General features: G+C 48.6%; 1 protein-coding gene across 1 annotated transcript; it reads left to right on the top strand.

The window, feature by feature from the left end:
• Positions 1-1,631: 1,631 nt before the first annotated feature.
• TUT1 (terminal uridylyl transferase 1, U6 snRNA-specific) lies at positions 1,632-16,364 on the top strand. Its single transcript, XM_082844047.1, has 9 exons — positions 1,632-1,739; positions 3,329-3,519; positions 11,518-11,833; positions 12,018-12,118; positions 13,139-13,608; positions 14,175-14,284; positions 14,453-14,563; positions 14,733-14,825; positions 15,196-16,364. The coding sequence occupies exons 1-9, from the start codon at positions 1,658-1,660 to the stop codon at positions 16,338-16,340; spliced, it is 2,619 nt and encodes an 872-aa protein (XP_082700173.1). The 5' UTR covers positions 1,632-1,657; the 3' UTR covers positions 16,341-16,364.
• Positions 16,365-16,967: the final 603 nt, after the last annotated feature.

The raw sequence follows: 16,967 nt of genomic DNA, 5'->3' as shown, positions 1-16,967 counted from the left end.
GCTCCTCCTGGCTCAGCTATTCTCTGCCGTGTGCATGCGTGTGTGTGTGTGAGTGTGTGTGAGTGTGAAGGTGCTTCTTTATTTCCTAACTCTTAATCCCCTTTCCTTTTTTTTTTTTTTTTGCGATACGCGGGCCTCTCACTGTTGTGGCCTCTCCCCTTGCGGAGCACAGGCTCCGGACGCGCAGGCTCAGCGGCCGTGGCTCACGGGCCCAGCCGCTCCGCGGCATGTGGGATCTTCCCAGACCGGGGCACGAACCTGCGTCCCCTGCATCGGCAGGCGGACTCGCAACCACTGCGCCACCAGGGAAGCCCTCCCCTCTCCTTTTTACTTAGAGGATTCTGGGAGTTGTTAGAGGCCAGAGCAGGATGTAGCCCACTTTGGGGTGTACTGTAGGATCATATCACCTAGGTCTGTGGTGTATTTGCACAGACTGCTGCTTCAAGGATCCCCAAGGGCAGCCTCAGCAACTGCCTTGATATTGGGGCCCACTCTAGTGCTGTTTCCTCCCTTTTTAAGTTTGGGAGACAGATTAGACATTTGAGCTGGTCCCAACAAGAGGAGCACCTTAGGAGAGAGAACGAGAAGTTACACCTACTGTGTGCTCCTTGAGCACTTTCTTTAGAGATGGGGAAAAGCCTCAGCAGTTGTGACTTGCTCAAGGTTAGATCCTGAGATGTCTGCCTCAGGTCCGCTGCTCTTTCCACAGCCGGAAGCTGTGGAAAGCTGTGGGTTGATCAAACACAGCAGGAGCTGCTTAGCCCAGCTGATAGGCCCCTCCATCTCATGGTCCTTGTCCCTGGGGCCTCCCTAGCTCTCTTCCTCCCTCCCTGGCCTGAGCCAACACCTTGGTAGTGTAGGGAGGAACTGACCACTATAACATTCTAGGGGGAAGCAGCACCCTCCAGTGTCTTCACTCAGCTGCCACCATAGCAGGTTCTGCTAAATGCCTTTAAGTGGGCCGGTGGCTCTGGCTCCTGGTGGGTGCACTCCACGCAGCCCGCTTACGCGGAAGAGAGGCGATCTGGCTGTAGCCCGTGGAGTGCGGAAGGTGCCCGGTGGGGGCAGAGCTCCCCAACCAGGGTTAGGGAGAGGTTGCAGAACTCCCATTCTGGGAGAGGACCGACGGCAGAGGGAGAGAGTAACAGCCCTGAGGAGGTTGGGAGTCTAGGGACAGTGCGGGCTTTGTGGAGGATCCGCCTTTATTCACTAGGTAAATATGGCGTTGAGGATACAGTCTCTACTGCCCCTTGAAGGAGGACACAGCCTGCTCTCGACCACCCAGCAGGGAAACCGCCTGCCGTCAAGCAGCGGGCCCGGCGAGAAACCCGGCACACGCTGTGGCTGCCTTATGAATATTCATGACCTTTGGGCCAATCAACGTCTGAACAGCTCAGAGCACGCCAGTTGGCTTACCGCATGCAGATAAGCATCGTAGATGGTATTCCTAAAGCTGGTAGAGACTTAAGTCGGGCTGGAAACGGAACCTTGAGCGGAAAGAGCTCGGTTTTCGGAGGCGTGTACCGCGCGATTGGGCGACGGCTACGTCACTTCCTATCGGACGGGCGGAAGTTGCTTCCCAGCATGTTGCAAATTGTAGAAGTGAGTTCCGGTCGTGGCCGAAGCGGTTGCATTTTGTTAGTACCGGACAGTTGTGATGGCTGCGGTGGATTCGGATGTCGAACCGCTGCCTCGCGGGGGTTTCCGCTGCTGCCTCTGCCACGTCACTACGGCCAACCGTAAGCGGTGCCTAGTGAGGGGGGTGTTTATGGGCTTTCGTCTTTGGGTCCTAGCGAAAGTTAGGGTTATAGGTCATAGTTCTTGCCAAGTCGGTTGGTAGGGTCTCACCTCCGTTTTCTCTCCGCTGTCCGAAGGGCTTACAGAGTGGGGGAGAGTCCCACCATCTTACACCCCAGCTTCCCAGTATCCGAAATCTCGACGACAGAAGTTTCGTTATTTTATTTCCTCTTTAACCGTCATCTATTGGATATTCCCTTTGTGCCTGCTACTCCGCTGGGTTCTAGAGCGGGGAGAGGGGATTTAGAGATGAAGGAGCTCACCACCTAGAGATGGAAACAATTTCAGTACCCTATAGATGTGTTTGGAAAGCTGCCCGGTCACAGAGAAGGTAGTAATTAAGTGAGGGAAGCCCTACAGAGGAGCTTCCCAAAGGCAGAGATGGGTGAAGTAGTATGGTATGCATGTTTGGAACGTGAGTTTGGAAAAGGAGACAAGGTCCTTTTATGACAGCGTGAGAGGCTCAATGAAACCTCATATTCCACTTTTGAAGTCTGGAATCATAATCTCCCCTAAACATGATCTTTCATTCTTTTCCTTTGTGAATGGCACTACCACTTGTCCAGTAGGGCAAGCCAGAAATCCAGGATAGTCTTCTCTGGCCCCACATATACACTGGTGACATCAAGCAGCTGACTCAAAATGTAATAAAAATTTAAAAATCAGCTAAGTTTTCCCGCATTCACCATGTACCAGACTCTCAGGCAAGTGCTATATATGAATAATATCAATGTGGTAGGTACTATTATTATCTCCATTTTATACCTGAGGAGACATGAACAGCGAGGTTAAGTAAGTTGCCCAAGATTTCGCACAGCTTGACAGAGCTGGGATTTGATTCTGGGTAGTGTGACTTCTGATCCTGCACTTGTAATCTCTATAATATACCCAGAAATGATAAATAGTCTAGGGTCCTGATTTATTTAGTTCTTCTATAAATGACCTAGATAGGTTACCTGTTAATTTCTTTACAGTGTGCAGGTGTTGCTCTACCTAGCACTTGTAGATGGTTTAAGAAATACTTGTGGGGCTTCCCCGGTGGCGCACTGGTTAAGAATCCGCCTGCCAATGCAGGGGACACAGGTTCCAGCCCTGGTCCGGGAAGATCCCACACGATGTAGAGCAGCTAAGCCCGTGCACCACAACTACTGAGCCTGCACTCTAGAGCTTGCGAGCCACAGCTACTGAGCCCATGTGCCACAACTACTGAAACCCGTGCGCCTAGAGCCCGCGCTCCACAACAAGAGAAGCCCTCACACTGCAACGAAGACCCAATGCAGCCAAAAAAAAAAGAAATTGAAAAAAAAAAAATACTTGTGTACAGCCAGTTCTCCTGGGAACCACTTAAAATGCTTTATATAGACAAATGGACAAGAGAGGAAGCTGCAAGGAGCCAGGACTTTGTCATTCAAATGTCACATTTTCTATGGCTTGGAAGAATCAGTAGGATCTAGGTATGCCGAGAAAAAAGTCGGGGTAGGTACACTGAAGAGCAATTCGGATGTTTTTGTCCTCACGTTTGTCTTTGCAGGACCCAGCCTAGAGGCCCACCTGGGAGGCCGAAAGCACCGGCACCTGGTAGAACTACGAGCTGCTCGAAAGGCCCAGGGACTTCGAAGCGTGTTTGTCAGTGGCTTTCCCCGGGATGTGGGTTCTGCTCAGCTCTCTGAGTACTTCCAGGCATTTGGACCTGTGGCCAGTGTTGTCATGGACAAGGACAAGGTAGAGTGAGTGGCTCTGGGGGTAAAGAATGAGTCAGGTGTCCTGCACACCAAAAGAAATGGGGCGGGAGACCAGCAGCCTGTTTCTGCTGGTTCCTAATGTGGCTTGCCCTTGGTGGACACTCCAGTACTTGGGCTAGTCCAGCTTTGTGAGTCTCTCACCCTCGCCCCCCCACCCCTGCTTGGATTTTATCAGTTCGTCAGAATTAGTCACTGGGGAACTTGTTGGTCATTTATTTATTCAGTCAGTCTTTTATTTGCCAAATATTTATTAGCTGCTAACTTTGTACTAGGCACTGCTTAGAACTGCATTCTGAATAGTGCATAGGTTAGTCATGGTCCCTGCTTGCACAGACCTTACAGTCTAGTGGAGGAAGTAGACAATTAAATGAGTAACTACTACAGTGAAGTGGGTGCTTTAAGACCACACCATTGGGAGATCTATCCTAACCCTTCAAGAAACTGGTTGATAAACCAGCTAGCAGTTTATTAACTTATGCTGAAAGGTACTGAGGTCATCCGGTCAGAATACCCTGTCCTCTGGACAATGCAAGACAAACAGACTTGTTCTTTGTGGTCCTTTTTGTCTTGCTTCCATGCCGACCTTTTGTCAGAGTCTCTCTAGTCCCCTGGAAAAAGTTTGCCATTGTGGTGATGTGCTCCGTAGTCATATTGTAGCTCTGAGGCTACACTCTGGTTTTGTGGGCTTAGATGATCCCAAATCTACTTAGGAGCTCAGGTCTTCTTTTACCACGCCGTGGGGTCTGTTTTTCTTAGAAATTGCATTCAGCAACCGACTCACAATGGTTTAAACAAACAGGGTTCAGTTGTTCTCTTATAACAAGAAGTCCAGACCTGGGCCGTCCAAGATTTTACTGTTTTCCTGCTCTGTCATTATTGGCATATGGCTCTCACTTCATAGTTGTGATTATGCTGGTTCCACATCTTCCGACAAGAAGCAGCAGCAGGTTGAAGGGCAGACTATCAAAGGCTAGGGTCATCTGAGTCTGATCCCTTCCCCCGCTTTCTTTATTTCCCAGGAAAATATTTCTCAGAGGCCTCTTCAGCAGACATCTCCTTATATTTCATTGTCCAGAACTCTGTCTGTTGCCTGGTTACTCCTAGCTACAGGGAAGCCTGGGAAATGAAGTTTTCTTAGCTGGGCACTTTGCCCCTCTGAGCAAAAAGCAGGGTTCTGTTAGTAAGGAAGTTGGGAGAATGTATATTGGGTGGGCAATTGGCAGTGTCTGTCCCAGGTGACCTCTTCAGAAAGCTCAATGCCACCATTTTTGTTCATATTTATTTCAATTGTAAAGAAAGATCTTTTCCTGAACTTAAACCTCAAGCTTTTGAGGCTTCTATCAATAATTATAACAATAATGACTAAAATTTTTATGGAGCAATTATTATGCACCAATTATATGCTAAGTACCGTATATCTTTTTTTTTTTTTTTTCCGGTACGCGGGCCTCTCACTGTTGTGGCCTCTCCCGTTGCGGAGCACAGGCTCTGGACGCGCAGGCCCAGTGGCCATGGCTCACGGGCCCAGCCGCTCCGCGGCACGTGGGATCTTCCCGGACCGGGGCACGAACCCGCGTCCCCTGCTTCGGCAGGCGGACTCTCAACCACTGCGCCACCAGGGAAGCCCTAAGTACTGTATATCTTATTTAATCTCCACAACATTTCCTTGAGATCATCACTGGGGAAGCTGGAGATTTGGGGGAGTCCCTACTTGGGAGGCAGTCACGAGTTACTTAACCTCTCTGAGTTTCAGCTGCTTAATTTGTAAAAAGGGAATAATAACACATACCTTGTTGTAGGAATCTTATGAGACTTTGAGATAGCTTACGTGAACTGTTCGGTTAATAATAAGCCCTCAGGGGGCACGGGTTCAGTCCCTGGTCGTGGAACTAAGATCTTGCATACCACACAGCGCGGCCTAAAAAAAAAAAACAACTTGCAAAAAAAAAATAAAGACCTCAGTAAATAGTGGCTGTAGTTGGGGATGCTGGTATTGAGAGGAGAAAAATGGCCGGGATACATCCTTCTGAATCTGCTTATCCCACCCTCCCTGATGCCTTTTGTGCCGTTCTTGAGAGAAATACGTGCACACAGACAAGGCCAAGCAAAGAGACACCTAATTGCTAGCTGGGGCTTCGGCTGCAAACTTGGTGTTGCACTGCAGTCTGTTGAGCTGTGTGATTCCTCAGAATCAGAAGATTCACTTGGGCAGGCCCAAGTGGCTGCCTTTCTCCTTAGTTTCACTTTGGTTCTTTGTGCTGTTTGACATAGGGTAGAAGTGAGGGTAGACAGGGGACCCCCTTTTCTTTTTCCCCTCCTTGTATTGTCAATTGATATTATATATTATTAAGATATATAATTCACTGGTTGTTAGTATATTTGGAAGATTCTGCAACCATCATATGATCTAATTCCAGAATGTTTTTTATCACCCCAAAAAGAAACTGTGAATCTATTATCTGTCATTCTCCAATTGTGATTCAGGCCTGTGTGCTGGTGAAGCCATCCCTCTGGTTAATTTTTGTATATGGCGTGAGGTAGGGGTCCAACATCATTCTTTTACATGTGGTTATCCAGTTATCCCGGTTGAGAAGACTGTTCTTTTCCCATTGAATGGTCTTAACACCTTTGTTGAAAATCAGTTGGTCATAGATGTACGAGTTTATTTCTGGAGTCTCAATTACATTCTCTTCATCTGAATGTCTGTCTTTTTTTAAAAAAAACCAATTTTTGGCTGCGTTGGGTCTTCATTGCTGCATGCGGGCTTTTCTAGTTGTGGCGAGCAGGGGCTAACCCTTCGTTGTGGTGCACAGGCATCTCATTGCGGTGGCTTCTCTTTGTTGCAGAGCATGGGCTCGGGAGCGTGGGCTTCAGTAGTTGTGGCTCGTGGGCATAGTTGCACTGCAGCATGTGGGATCTTCCTGGACCAGGGCTTGAACCTGTGTCCCCTGCCTTGGCAGGTGGATTCTTAACCACTGCACCACCAGGGAAGTCGTGAATGTCTATCTCTATGCCAGTACCACACTGTCTTTTTTTTTTTTTTTTTTTTTAATTAAAAAATTGTTTGGGAATTTCCTGGTGGTACCGTGGTTAGGACTCAGCGCTTTGGCTGTCAGGGCCTGGGTTCAATCCCTAGTCAGGGGACTAAGATCCCGTGAGCTGTGCGGCATGGCCAAAAAAAAAGTTTTTTTTAATTGAGGTAACGTTGGTTTGTAACATTATATAAATTTTATGTGTACAACATTATATTTCTATTTCTGTATACCCTACAGTATGGTCACCACCAAAAATTTAGTTTCCATCCATCACCATACAGTTGATCCCCTTTACGCATTTTGCTCTGCTTCTTCCCCTCTGATAATCACTACTCCTCTCTGTATCTATGTGTTTGTTTTTGTTTGGTTTGTTCATTTATTTATTTATTTATCTATTTAATAGATGTTTTTATGGTACATATAGTATTTTATTTTTTAAAAAACTTTATTTATTTACTTATTTATTTTGGCTGCGCTGGGTCTTAGTTGCAGCACGCAGGATCTTTGTTGAGGCACGTGCGATCTTTCAGTTGCAGCATGCGGACTTCTTAGTTGTGGCATGCATGCAGGATGAGTAATATTCTAATATTCTATTGTATATATACACCTCATCTTCTTTATCCATTCATCCATTCAGGGGCACTTAGGTTGTTTCCATACCTTGGCTATTGTAAATAATGCCGCAGTGAACATAGGGGTGCATATATCTTTTTTTTTTTTTTTCCCTGTACACGGGCCTCTCACTGTTGTGGCCTCTCCCGTTGTGGAGCACAGGCTCCGGACACGCAGGCTCAGCGGCCATGGCTCACGGGCCCAGCCGCTCCGTGGCACGTGGGATCTTCCCAGACCGGGGCACGAACCCGTGTCCCCTGCATCGGCAGGCGGACTCTCAACCACTGCGCCACCAGGGAAGCCCTCATATATCTTTTCAAATTAGCGTTTTCGTTTTCTTTGTAAAATAACCCAGGAGTGGAATTGCTGGATTGAATGGTAATTTTAGTATTAATTTTTTTGAGGAATCTCCATACTGTTTTCCATAGCGGCTGAACCACTTTATATTCCCAACAGTGCATGAGGGTTCCCTTTTCTCCACATCCTCACCAAGACTTATTTCTTGCCTTTTTGATAATACCCATTCTAATAGGCATGAGGTGATATCTCATTGTAGTTTTTTTTTTTTTAATCTTTTTATTTTTGGCTGTGTTGGGGCTTCATTGCTGTGCACGGGCTTTCTCTAGTTGTGGCAGGCGGGGGCTACTCTCCCTTGCGGTGGCTTCTCTTGTTGTGGAGCATGGGCTCTAGGCACGCTGGCTTCATTAGTTGTGGCACGTGGGCTCAGTAGTTGTGGCTCGTGGGCTCTAGAACACAGACTCAGTAGTTGTGGCGCACGGGCTTAGTTGCTCTGCGGCATGCGGGATCTTCCCGGACCAGGGCTCAAATCCATGTCCCCTGCCTTGACAGGCGGATTCTTAACCACTGCGCCACCAGGGAAGTCCAGTCTCTTTGTTTTTAAAATTTTGGTTGAGTTGTATAAGTTCTTTATATATTTTGGATATCAGCCCATTATCAGATATATCATTTGCAAATATCTTCTCCCATTTGGTGGGTTGTCTTTTTATTTTATTGATGGTTTCCTTTGTTGTGCAGAAGCTTTTTAGTTTGATGTCGTCCCATTTGTTTATTTTTGCTTTTGCTAGTGTTTCTCTTGCTTGAGGAGACATATCTAGAAAGATATTAAGAACAGTATCAAAGAGCTTACTGCCAGTGTTTTCTTCTAGGAGTTTTATGGTTTCAAGTGTTACATTCAAGTCTTTAATCTATTTTGAGTTTATTTTTGTGTGTGGTGTGAGATAGTGATCTAGTTTCATTTTTTGCATGTGGCTGTCAAGTTTTCTGAACACTGTTTATTGAAGAGACTGTTCTTACTCCATTGTATGTTCTTTGCTCCTTGTTGTAAATTAATTGTCCATATACATGTGGGTTTATTTCTGGGCTCTCAGTTCTGTTCCATTGATCTGTGTGTCTGTTTTTCTGCCAGTACCATGCTGTTTTGCTTATTATGATTTTGTAATATAGTTTGAAATCAGGGAGTGTGATACCTCCAGTTTTGTTCTTTTTTCTCAGGATTGCTTTGGCTATTTGGGGTCTTTTGTGGTTCCTATAAATTTTAGAATTTTTTGTTCTGTTTTTGTGAAAAATGTCCTTGGGATTTTTTTTTCTTTTTTTTTGAGGTACGTGGGCCTCTCACTGTTGTGGCCTCTCCCGTTGCGGAGCACAGGCTCCAGACGCGCAGGCTCAGCGGCCATGGCTCATGGGCCTAGCCGCTCCGCGGCATGTGGGATCTTCCCGGACCGGGGCACGAACCCATGTCCCCTGCATCAGCAGGTGGACTCTCAACCACTGCACCACCAGGGAAGCCCTCCTTGGGATTTTGATAGGGATTGCATTGAATCTGTAGATTGCCTTAGGACATTTTGACAATGTTAATTCTTCCAATCCATGAACATGGAATGTTTTTCTATTTATTTGTGTCTTTTTCAGTTTTTTTCAACAATGTCTTATAGTTTTCAGTGTATATGTCTTTCACCTCCTTAAAGTTTATTCCTAGGTAGTTTATTCTTTTTGTTGTGATCGTAAATAGTTTTCTTAATTTTTCTTTCTGCTGGCTGATTGTTAGCATATAGAAAGAGAACAGATTTTTGTACCCTGCAACGTTACTGTATTCATTTATTATTTCTAGTGGGGTTTGGTAGAGTCTTTAAGGTTTTTCTATATATAAAGTCATGTCAACTGCAAATCGTGATGGTTTTGCTTCTCCTTCCCAATTTGATGCCTTTTATTTCTTTTTCTTGTCTAATTGATCTGGCTAGGACTTCAATACTGTTTTGAATAAGAGTGGTGAGAGTGGGCATCCTTGTCTTGTTCCTGATAGCTTTCAGATTTTCACCATTGAGTATGATGTTAGCTATGGGTTTGTCATATATGACTTTTATTATATTGAGGTGCATTCCTTCTCTACCCATTTTATTGAGAGTTTCTATCATAAATCGGTAATGAATCTCGTCAAATGCTTTTTCTACATCTACTGAGATGATCCTATTTTTACTCTTCAGTTTGTTAAAGTATGTGTCTTGTTGACTGATTCATGGTTGTTGAACCATCCCTGCATCCCACTTGATGGTGTGTATGATCCTTTTAAGGTATTATTGTATTGTATTTGCTAATACTTTGTTGAGCATTTTTGCATCTATGTTCCCAAGAGATATTAGCCTGTAGTTTTCTTTTTTTGTGTTGTCTTTGTATGGTTTTGGTATCGGTGATGTTGGCCTTGTAAAAATAAGTTAGGGGGCTTTCCTGGTGGTGCAGTGGTTGAGAGTCCGCCTGCCGATGCAGGGGACATGGGTTCGTGCCCTGGTCCGGGAAGATCCCACATGCTGTGGAGCGGCTGGGCCCGTGAGCCATGGCCACTGAGCCTGTGCGTCCGGAGCCTGTGCTCCGCAACGACGGGAGCGGCCACAACAGTGAGAGGCCCGCGTACCCCCCCCCCAAAAAAAAGAAAGGTTAGGAAGCGTTCCCTCCTCTTCAATATTTTGGAATAGTTTGAGAAGGATAGGTATTAAGTCTTTGATGGTCCTGGACTTTTGTTTTTTGGGAAACTTTTTGATTACTGTTTCATTCTCCTTACTCGTGATCAGTCTATTCAGGTTTTCCATTTCTTCATGATTCAGTCTTTGAAGGTTGTGTGATTCTAAGAATTTGTCCCTTTCTTCTAGGTTGTCCCTTTGTAGGTTTGTTGGTGTATAGCTTTTCATATTCATAATATTCTCTTACCCTTTGTATTTCTGTGGTATCCATTATTATTTCTCCCTTTCATTTCTGATTTTATTTATCAGAGGCTTATCTCTTTTTTTTCTTAGTGAGTTTAGCTAAAGTTTTGTCACTAGTACCACACTGTCTTGATTACTGTAGAGAGTACCTTTGTATAAGCAGGATGAGGTTCTAGCTTTACCACTGAAGAAAATATAAAAAAATATGGCCTTTTGCCAGAGCAGTTATATTTTTTCTGCTCCTGCTAACGTTTTACCTTAAAAAAAAAAATGACCCAATGAATATCATTAAACTCAACCAAATCATAGCAGCAGTGCTGTCATATTGCTGGTAAGTTTGTTGAAGATAGGGTTTATATGTTTATATTTATGCCTAACACAGTGATCATTACATGGATTCTTTTTTTTTTTTTTATTTTGCGGTACACGGGCCTCTAAACCGCTGCGGGCCCCCCCCCCCCCCCCCCCCCCCCCCCGCCGCTGCGGAGCACAGGCTCCGGACGCGCAGGCCCAGCAGCCATGGCTCACGGGCCCAGCCGCTCCGTGGCATGTGGGATCCTCCCGGACCGGGGCACGAACCCGCGTCCACTGCATCGGCAGGTGGACTCCCAACCACTGCACCACCAGGGAAGACCCTACATGGATTCTTAATATTAAAAAGAGTCTAATTAAAGCAGGAAAAGTTAGGGGGTGAGTCATAGTATTACCAGTGAAATGTCATTGGGAAGACGGGGGTTTTATAAAATAGGTAAAATGAGGTTTTTCAGAGGCAGGCTTGGGTGAGAATAAAATGTATGCGATTTGAGTGAAGGAGATAATTGCTTTTCTAAATATGTTCCCTGGTGGGAATTCCCTGGCGGTCCAGTGATTAGGACTCCACGCTTTCACTGCCGAGGGCGTGGGTTCAATCCCTGGTAGGGGAACTAAGATCCCATAAGCCTCGAGGCGTGGCCTAAATAAATAAATAAATATGTTCTCTGATGTTATGGAAACAGCAAACAAATTTCCCACTTTATATGGTGGTCCCCATTTTAAAGATTCTCACCCACTGTCAGACCATGTGTTTGGATTCTAGGTTCTAAAACCATCATCATTGTCCCTGTTGTGGTTTGACAGGGAGTGTTTGCCATTGTGGAGATGGGGGACGTGGGTGCCCGGGAAGCTGTTCTCTCACAGCCCCAGCACAGCTTGGGAGGACATCGCCTGAGGGTCCGGCCACGGGAGCAGAAAGAGTTCCAGAGCCCAGCCTCCAAGTCCCCCAAAGGAGTGGCCCCCGACAGTCACCAGCTGGCAAAAGCACTAGCGGAGGCCCCGGACGTGGAGGCACAAATGGCGAAGCTCGTGGGGCTGAGGGAGCTGTCTGAGGCTGAGCGGCAGCTTCGGAGCCTCGTGGTGGCCCTGGTGCAGGAGGTCTTCACAGAATTCTTCCCTGGTGCGTCACCTCCCTCACTGTGTCTGAGCCCTCCCTGTCCTTCCTCCCCTGTGTTTGCATCCCCAGTCCTCCCTCAGCTAGTGGTGTTCATTTGCCTGCTTTTCCATCTTTGTGCCCCATTTTGTTCTTCCACCACTTACTCCCTGCAGTGTCTCTTGACCTTTATTCTCTGCTTGGCACCCAGGCTGTATGGTCCATCCTTTTGGCTCTTCCATAAACAGCTTTGACGTCCATGGCTGTGATCTTGACCTCTTCCTGGATCTGGGGGACTTGGACGAGCCCCAGGTATGTGACCATGGAGGCAGCTGTGAAGAGTCAGTGGAAATGGTCATGTCTGGGCAAACACTTGACCTCTCGTGCCTTAATTCCTCATCTATAAAATGGGGGTAATAGGACCTGCCTGAAAGGGTTATTATAATTGGAGAAATGTGAATATGTATGGATATTGGATAGGATAAAATGAATCAACATGGGATAAATGGCATTTGTAACAGGGAAAAAAACAGATTTCAAAATAGCATGTATAATATCTTATTTGGGGAGATAATGGGTTATGTTTTTGCTTATCTGTGTTTTCTAACATCTAATGTACAGATCCTGCCTTGGGAATAGGAAAGGGTCATTATTTTTTAAATAGACTATTTTTTAGAGCTGTTTTAGGTTCATAACAAAATTGAGCAGAAAGTACAGAGTTCCCATATACCTCTCACCCACAAAAGGTTTTGTTTTTTTGCTGCACCTCACAGCTTACGGATCTTAGTTCCCCCACCAGGGATTGAACCCGTGCCCCCTGCAGTGGAAACGCACTGGATTCCTAACCACTGGACCACCAGGGAATTCCCTTTTTAGTCTTATTTAATCTGGAACGGTTCCTCTGCCTTTTTTTGTTTTTCATGACAATAACGTTTTTCTAAAATACTGACCGTTTATTTTATGGCATTAAAAGGTTAATTTTTAAAAAGGCTTGTGAGGGCTTCACTGGTGGTGCAGTGGTTGAGAGTCCGCCTGCCAATGCAGGGGACACAGGTTCGTGTCCCGGTCCGGGAAGATCCCACATGCTGCGGAGCGGCTGGGCCCGTGGGCCATGGCCGCTGAGCCTGCGCGTCCGGAGCCTTTGCTCCACAACGGAAGAGGCCACAACAATGAGAGGCCCACGTACTGAAGGTTAAATGAGTTGATATTTATAAAGCCTTTAGAATACAGCCTGGCACATAATAAGCAGTAATAGATGTATCTTAGGGATGGAATGTTCCCTGGTTAGGGGACCGCAGGTGAGGCAGTTACTCAGCTCGTTTCCATCCACAGCCAGCCCCAAAGGCTGCAGAATCTCCATCCCTGGACTCGGCCCTTGCATCCCCACTGGATCCTCAAGCCCTGGCCTGCATCCCAGCCTCCCCTCCAGACTCACAGCCTCCAGCTTCTCCCCAAGACTCGGAAGCCCTGGACTGTGAAGTCCCTTCCTCCTCTCTGGCACCCCGGACTCCAGACTCTGCTTTGGCCTCTGAGACCCTCGCCTCTCCCCAGTCCCTGCCTCCATCCTCGCCACTGCAGGAGGACCAGGGAGAGGGGGACCTGGGGAAGGCCATGGAACTGGCAGAGGCCCTGAAGGGGGAGAAAGCAGAAGGGGGAGCCATGCTGGAGCTGGTGGGATCCATTCTTCGGCGCTGTGTCCCTGGAGTGTACCGAGTCCAAACTGTGCCATCTGCCCGACGCCCTGTGGTCAAGTTCTGCCATCGGCCTTCAGGTCTCCACGGTGACGTCTCCCTCAGTAACCGGTACCTTTGTTTGAGGGGTGGCGGAGAAGGCCGGATGGGCACTCTGGGGAGGTTGAGGAGGGTGCCCTGCACCAGCTGAGCCTTGAGGTTGTCCTTATTTGGTCCTGTCTCTCTTTCTGATGCTCATCTCATGTCTGGCTTTCATTTCAATGTTTGGAAAGTGTGTTTCTTGGGATACTGTTTTTAAGGATTTAGGAAAGAGTTCCATGGTTGAATAAGTTTTAGCATTGGGAAATGCTGAGTTAAACACGGGCAGGTCTGTCCCTTCCCTCCCTCTCCCCCACTTCCTCTTTCTTCCCTCTCCCTCCCTTCCTATCTTTCTTTGCATGGTAAAGGCTCTGATCAGTCTTACAATAACACGCTCTGCAACCAAGACATTTATAGGAGCAGCGTTTCCCAGGCACGCTTGATTCTTTTGTACACACTGTCTCCAGACCATGTCAGAAAACTCGGGAAACCCTCTGTTGGCCTTCTTCCAGCTGGCCCCCATTACACAAGCCTGGAATAAGAGCTGGGGGTCATAGGTTCCTGAGCCCTAACACCCTTGTCCCCCCCCTCTGTCCCAGGCTGGCCCTGCATAACTCCCGCTTCCTGAGCCTCTGCTCTGAGCTGGATGGGCGAGTACGGCCCCTTGTGTACACTCTGCGCTGCTGGGCTCAGGGTCGAGGGCTGTCAGGTGAGAATGAATCAGGACAGACTTGGGGCTGTGTTCGTGTCGGGGCAGAGGCAGGGGCTCAGGGAGAGAAGGAAGGTGGCAGGTACAGGAACCAGGGTTGCGAAAACTGCCAAGGAGGGGATCAGAACCGCCTCTAATCTAACTGGAATTAATTGATTATTTACCCAGGGAGTGGCCCACTTCTCAATAACTACGCCCTGACCTTGCTCGTGATCTATTTCCTTCAGACCAGGGACCCTCCTGTGTTGCCCACTGTGTCCCAGCTCACCCAGAAAGCAGGTACAGTAGCCCGGCCTCCACCCGCTCTGTCTCGTGAGCTTCATCTCACTTAGACATATTGAGTTTCCCTGGGAATGAGATCTCTGCTATCACTCCCATATCCACCCTCCCCCGCCCCCCCTTAATCTTCGTGCTTCCAGGCTCACCCTCACCTTTTTTACTTTCATAGGTGAGGGCGAACAGGTGGAGGTTGATGGCTGGGACTGTAGTTTTCCCAGGGATGCCTCGAGACTGGAGCCCAGCACCAATAAGGAGCCCCCGAGTGAGTCTGGGGAGCCTGGGAGAGGACTAATAAATGGTGCTAATGACACAGTTACTGGCACACAGCAACCTCGTGGGATAGCTAATATTGTTATTGCTACTTAACAGATGAAGAAACCATGCCTTGGAGTAATTAAGTGGCTTGCCCGAGGCCATGCTGCTGGCAAGGGGAGGGGGCAGTATCTGGGAGCGCCTCGGGAGAGAGGTGTGACCTCCTGTTTATAGGGATCAGAGGAGCCTGGCTCTGGCACTCTTCTGAGCCACTTGGGAGGGAAAAAGAAAGTCCAGCTAAGGGAATGGCTCTGGCACAGGGCTCATCTCACTTCTGGCCTCCAGGTGACCCCTTTTCCCTGGGTTTTCTGTTCCTCCAGGTTCCCTGCTGGCCCAGTTCTTCTCCTGCGTCTCTTGTTGGGATCTTCGTGGCTCACTGCTGTCCCTGCGGGAGGGTCAGGCACTGCCTGTGGCAGGGGGCCTGCCCTCTAATCTCTGGGAGGGTCTGCGCCTCGGTCCCATGAATCTCCAGGACCCCTTTGACCTGAGTCACAACGTGGCAGCCAATGTGACCAGCCGGGTGGTCGGGCGGCTACAGAACTGCTGCCAGGCGGCAGCCAGTTACTGCCGAAGCCTCCAGTACCAGTGCCGTTCCTCCCGGGGTCGGGACTGGGGGCTGCTTCCCCTTCTGCAGCCCAGCTCCCCTAGCTCCCTGCTGTCTGCAACACCCATCCCCTTACCCCCCGCTCCCTTCACCCAGCTCACTGCTGCCCTGGCCCAGGTGTTACAGGAGGCTTTGGGGTGCCATATAGAACAGGGAACCAAGAGACTGCGGTCAGAGGGAGGTGGGACTGGGGAGCCTTCCCAGGGAGGGACAAGCAAAAGATTGAAACTAGACGGACAGAAAAGCTGTGAGGGGGGGCAGGAGGAACAGCAGGGACGTGCAGGGGCCCACGGTGAAGATGGGGTGGAAGAAATGGCGATAGAGGCTGGAGAGTCAGTGCAAGACTGGGCCATGAGGAGCCCTGGGCAGCCAGGGGAGCTGGCCCCGATGACCGGAAAGCATCTAGGCACTGGAGAAGAGGGGCGGTCAGGCCCCGCAGCGCTGGCTGAGCAGGGGCCCAGAGGACCTGAGGCAGCCCGAGAAGGGTCTCAGGCCGAGGCAGGGAAGGGGGCGTTGCTCTCCTCAGTGGGCTGGCGCTGTGCCTTGTGCCACCGAGTGTGGCAGGGGCGGCGGCGTGCCCGAAGACGCTTGCAGCGAATCGAGGAAGGAGGTGGAGCTGGTGCTGGCACGGGAGCAGAGTGGCTGGCAACTGAGGCTCGGGTCACCCGGCAGCTGCGAGGCCTGAGCGGTACTGAACAGACGCCAGGGGCCGAGCCACTCCTGACCTTCGTGGTGTCTGTCTCCCAGGCTGACCAGGCTCTCACTGTGACCCCACTCCGGGATTCTCAAGGCCTGTTCCCTGATCTCCATCATTTCTTACAGGTTTTCCTCCCTCAAGCACTTCGAAACCTGCTCAAGTGAAGATGGGGACCCTAAAGGGCAATAAAGCTGCTAGTTTAATAAACGCTAGTTTCTGCTAATTTCCACCTGGTAATAATCCTCCTTCCCCCCAGTGCTTAATGCAGCCTCTCCCAGGTACCCTCTCTCGCCACCCTAAAATAGGTCTCTCAGTATGTTTCCTTCAGAGCCCAGGAGGAGTGTGTGTTTGGCACCTGGACCCACTCAGTAGAGTTCTGGAAAGATGGAGTGCTGGGTGGGTGGCTTGAGCAGCACCTGAGAAGTACCAAGTTTGCTTCCACATTTACCTTACTGCCGAGTTGTGAATGGTGACAGGGCTTGAAATTTGGATTCAGGGTTCTTCATTCTCTCACTTAATAGAATTCATCCTGTTCTTAAATTGGGTTCAGATCTGAGCATGGGTAAAGGGCGACCCATCCATTGAATTGTCAGCCCTTCCCGGGTGACAGGACGCGGCTGGGTTCTCCCTCAGCCCCTCCCTTGTTGCAGGCCCGAGGACTAGCTCCTCTTCTAAGCAGTAACAGCATCCTTGAGCTGCAAGGTCGTTTAATGGCAAAAAACCTCTTTTACAGAGGGCTTCGGACTTGGGCTCGGGTTAGATGTACAAGCTCTCCTCTAGAAAGAGCCGGA

Source organism: Leucopleurus acutus (assembly GCF_964270905.1).
Source record: "Leucopleurus acutus genome assembly, chromosome: 8".
NCBI lineage: Eukaryota > Metazoa > Chordata > Mammalia > Artiodactyla > Delphinidae > Leucopleurus > Leucopleurus acutus.
The sequence above is the reverse complement of the archived record's forward strand: the minus strand, read 5'-3'. Positions and strand labels throughout refer to the sequence as shown.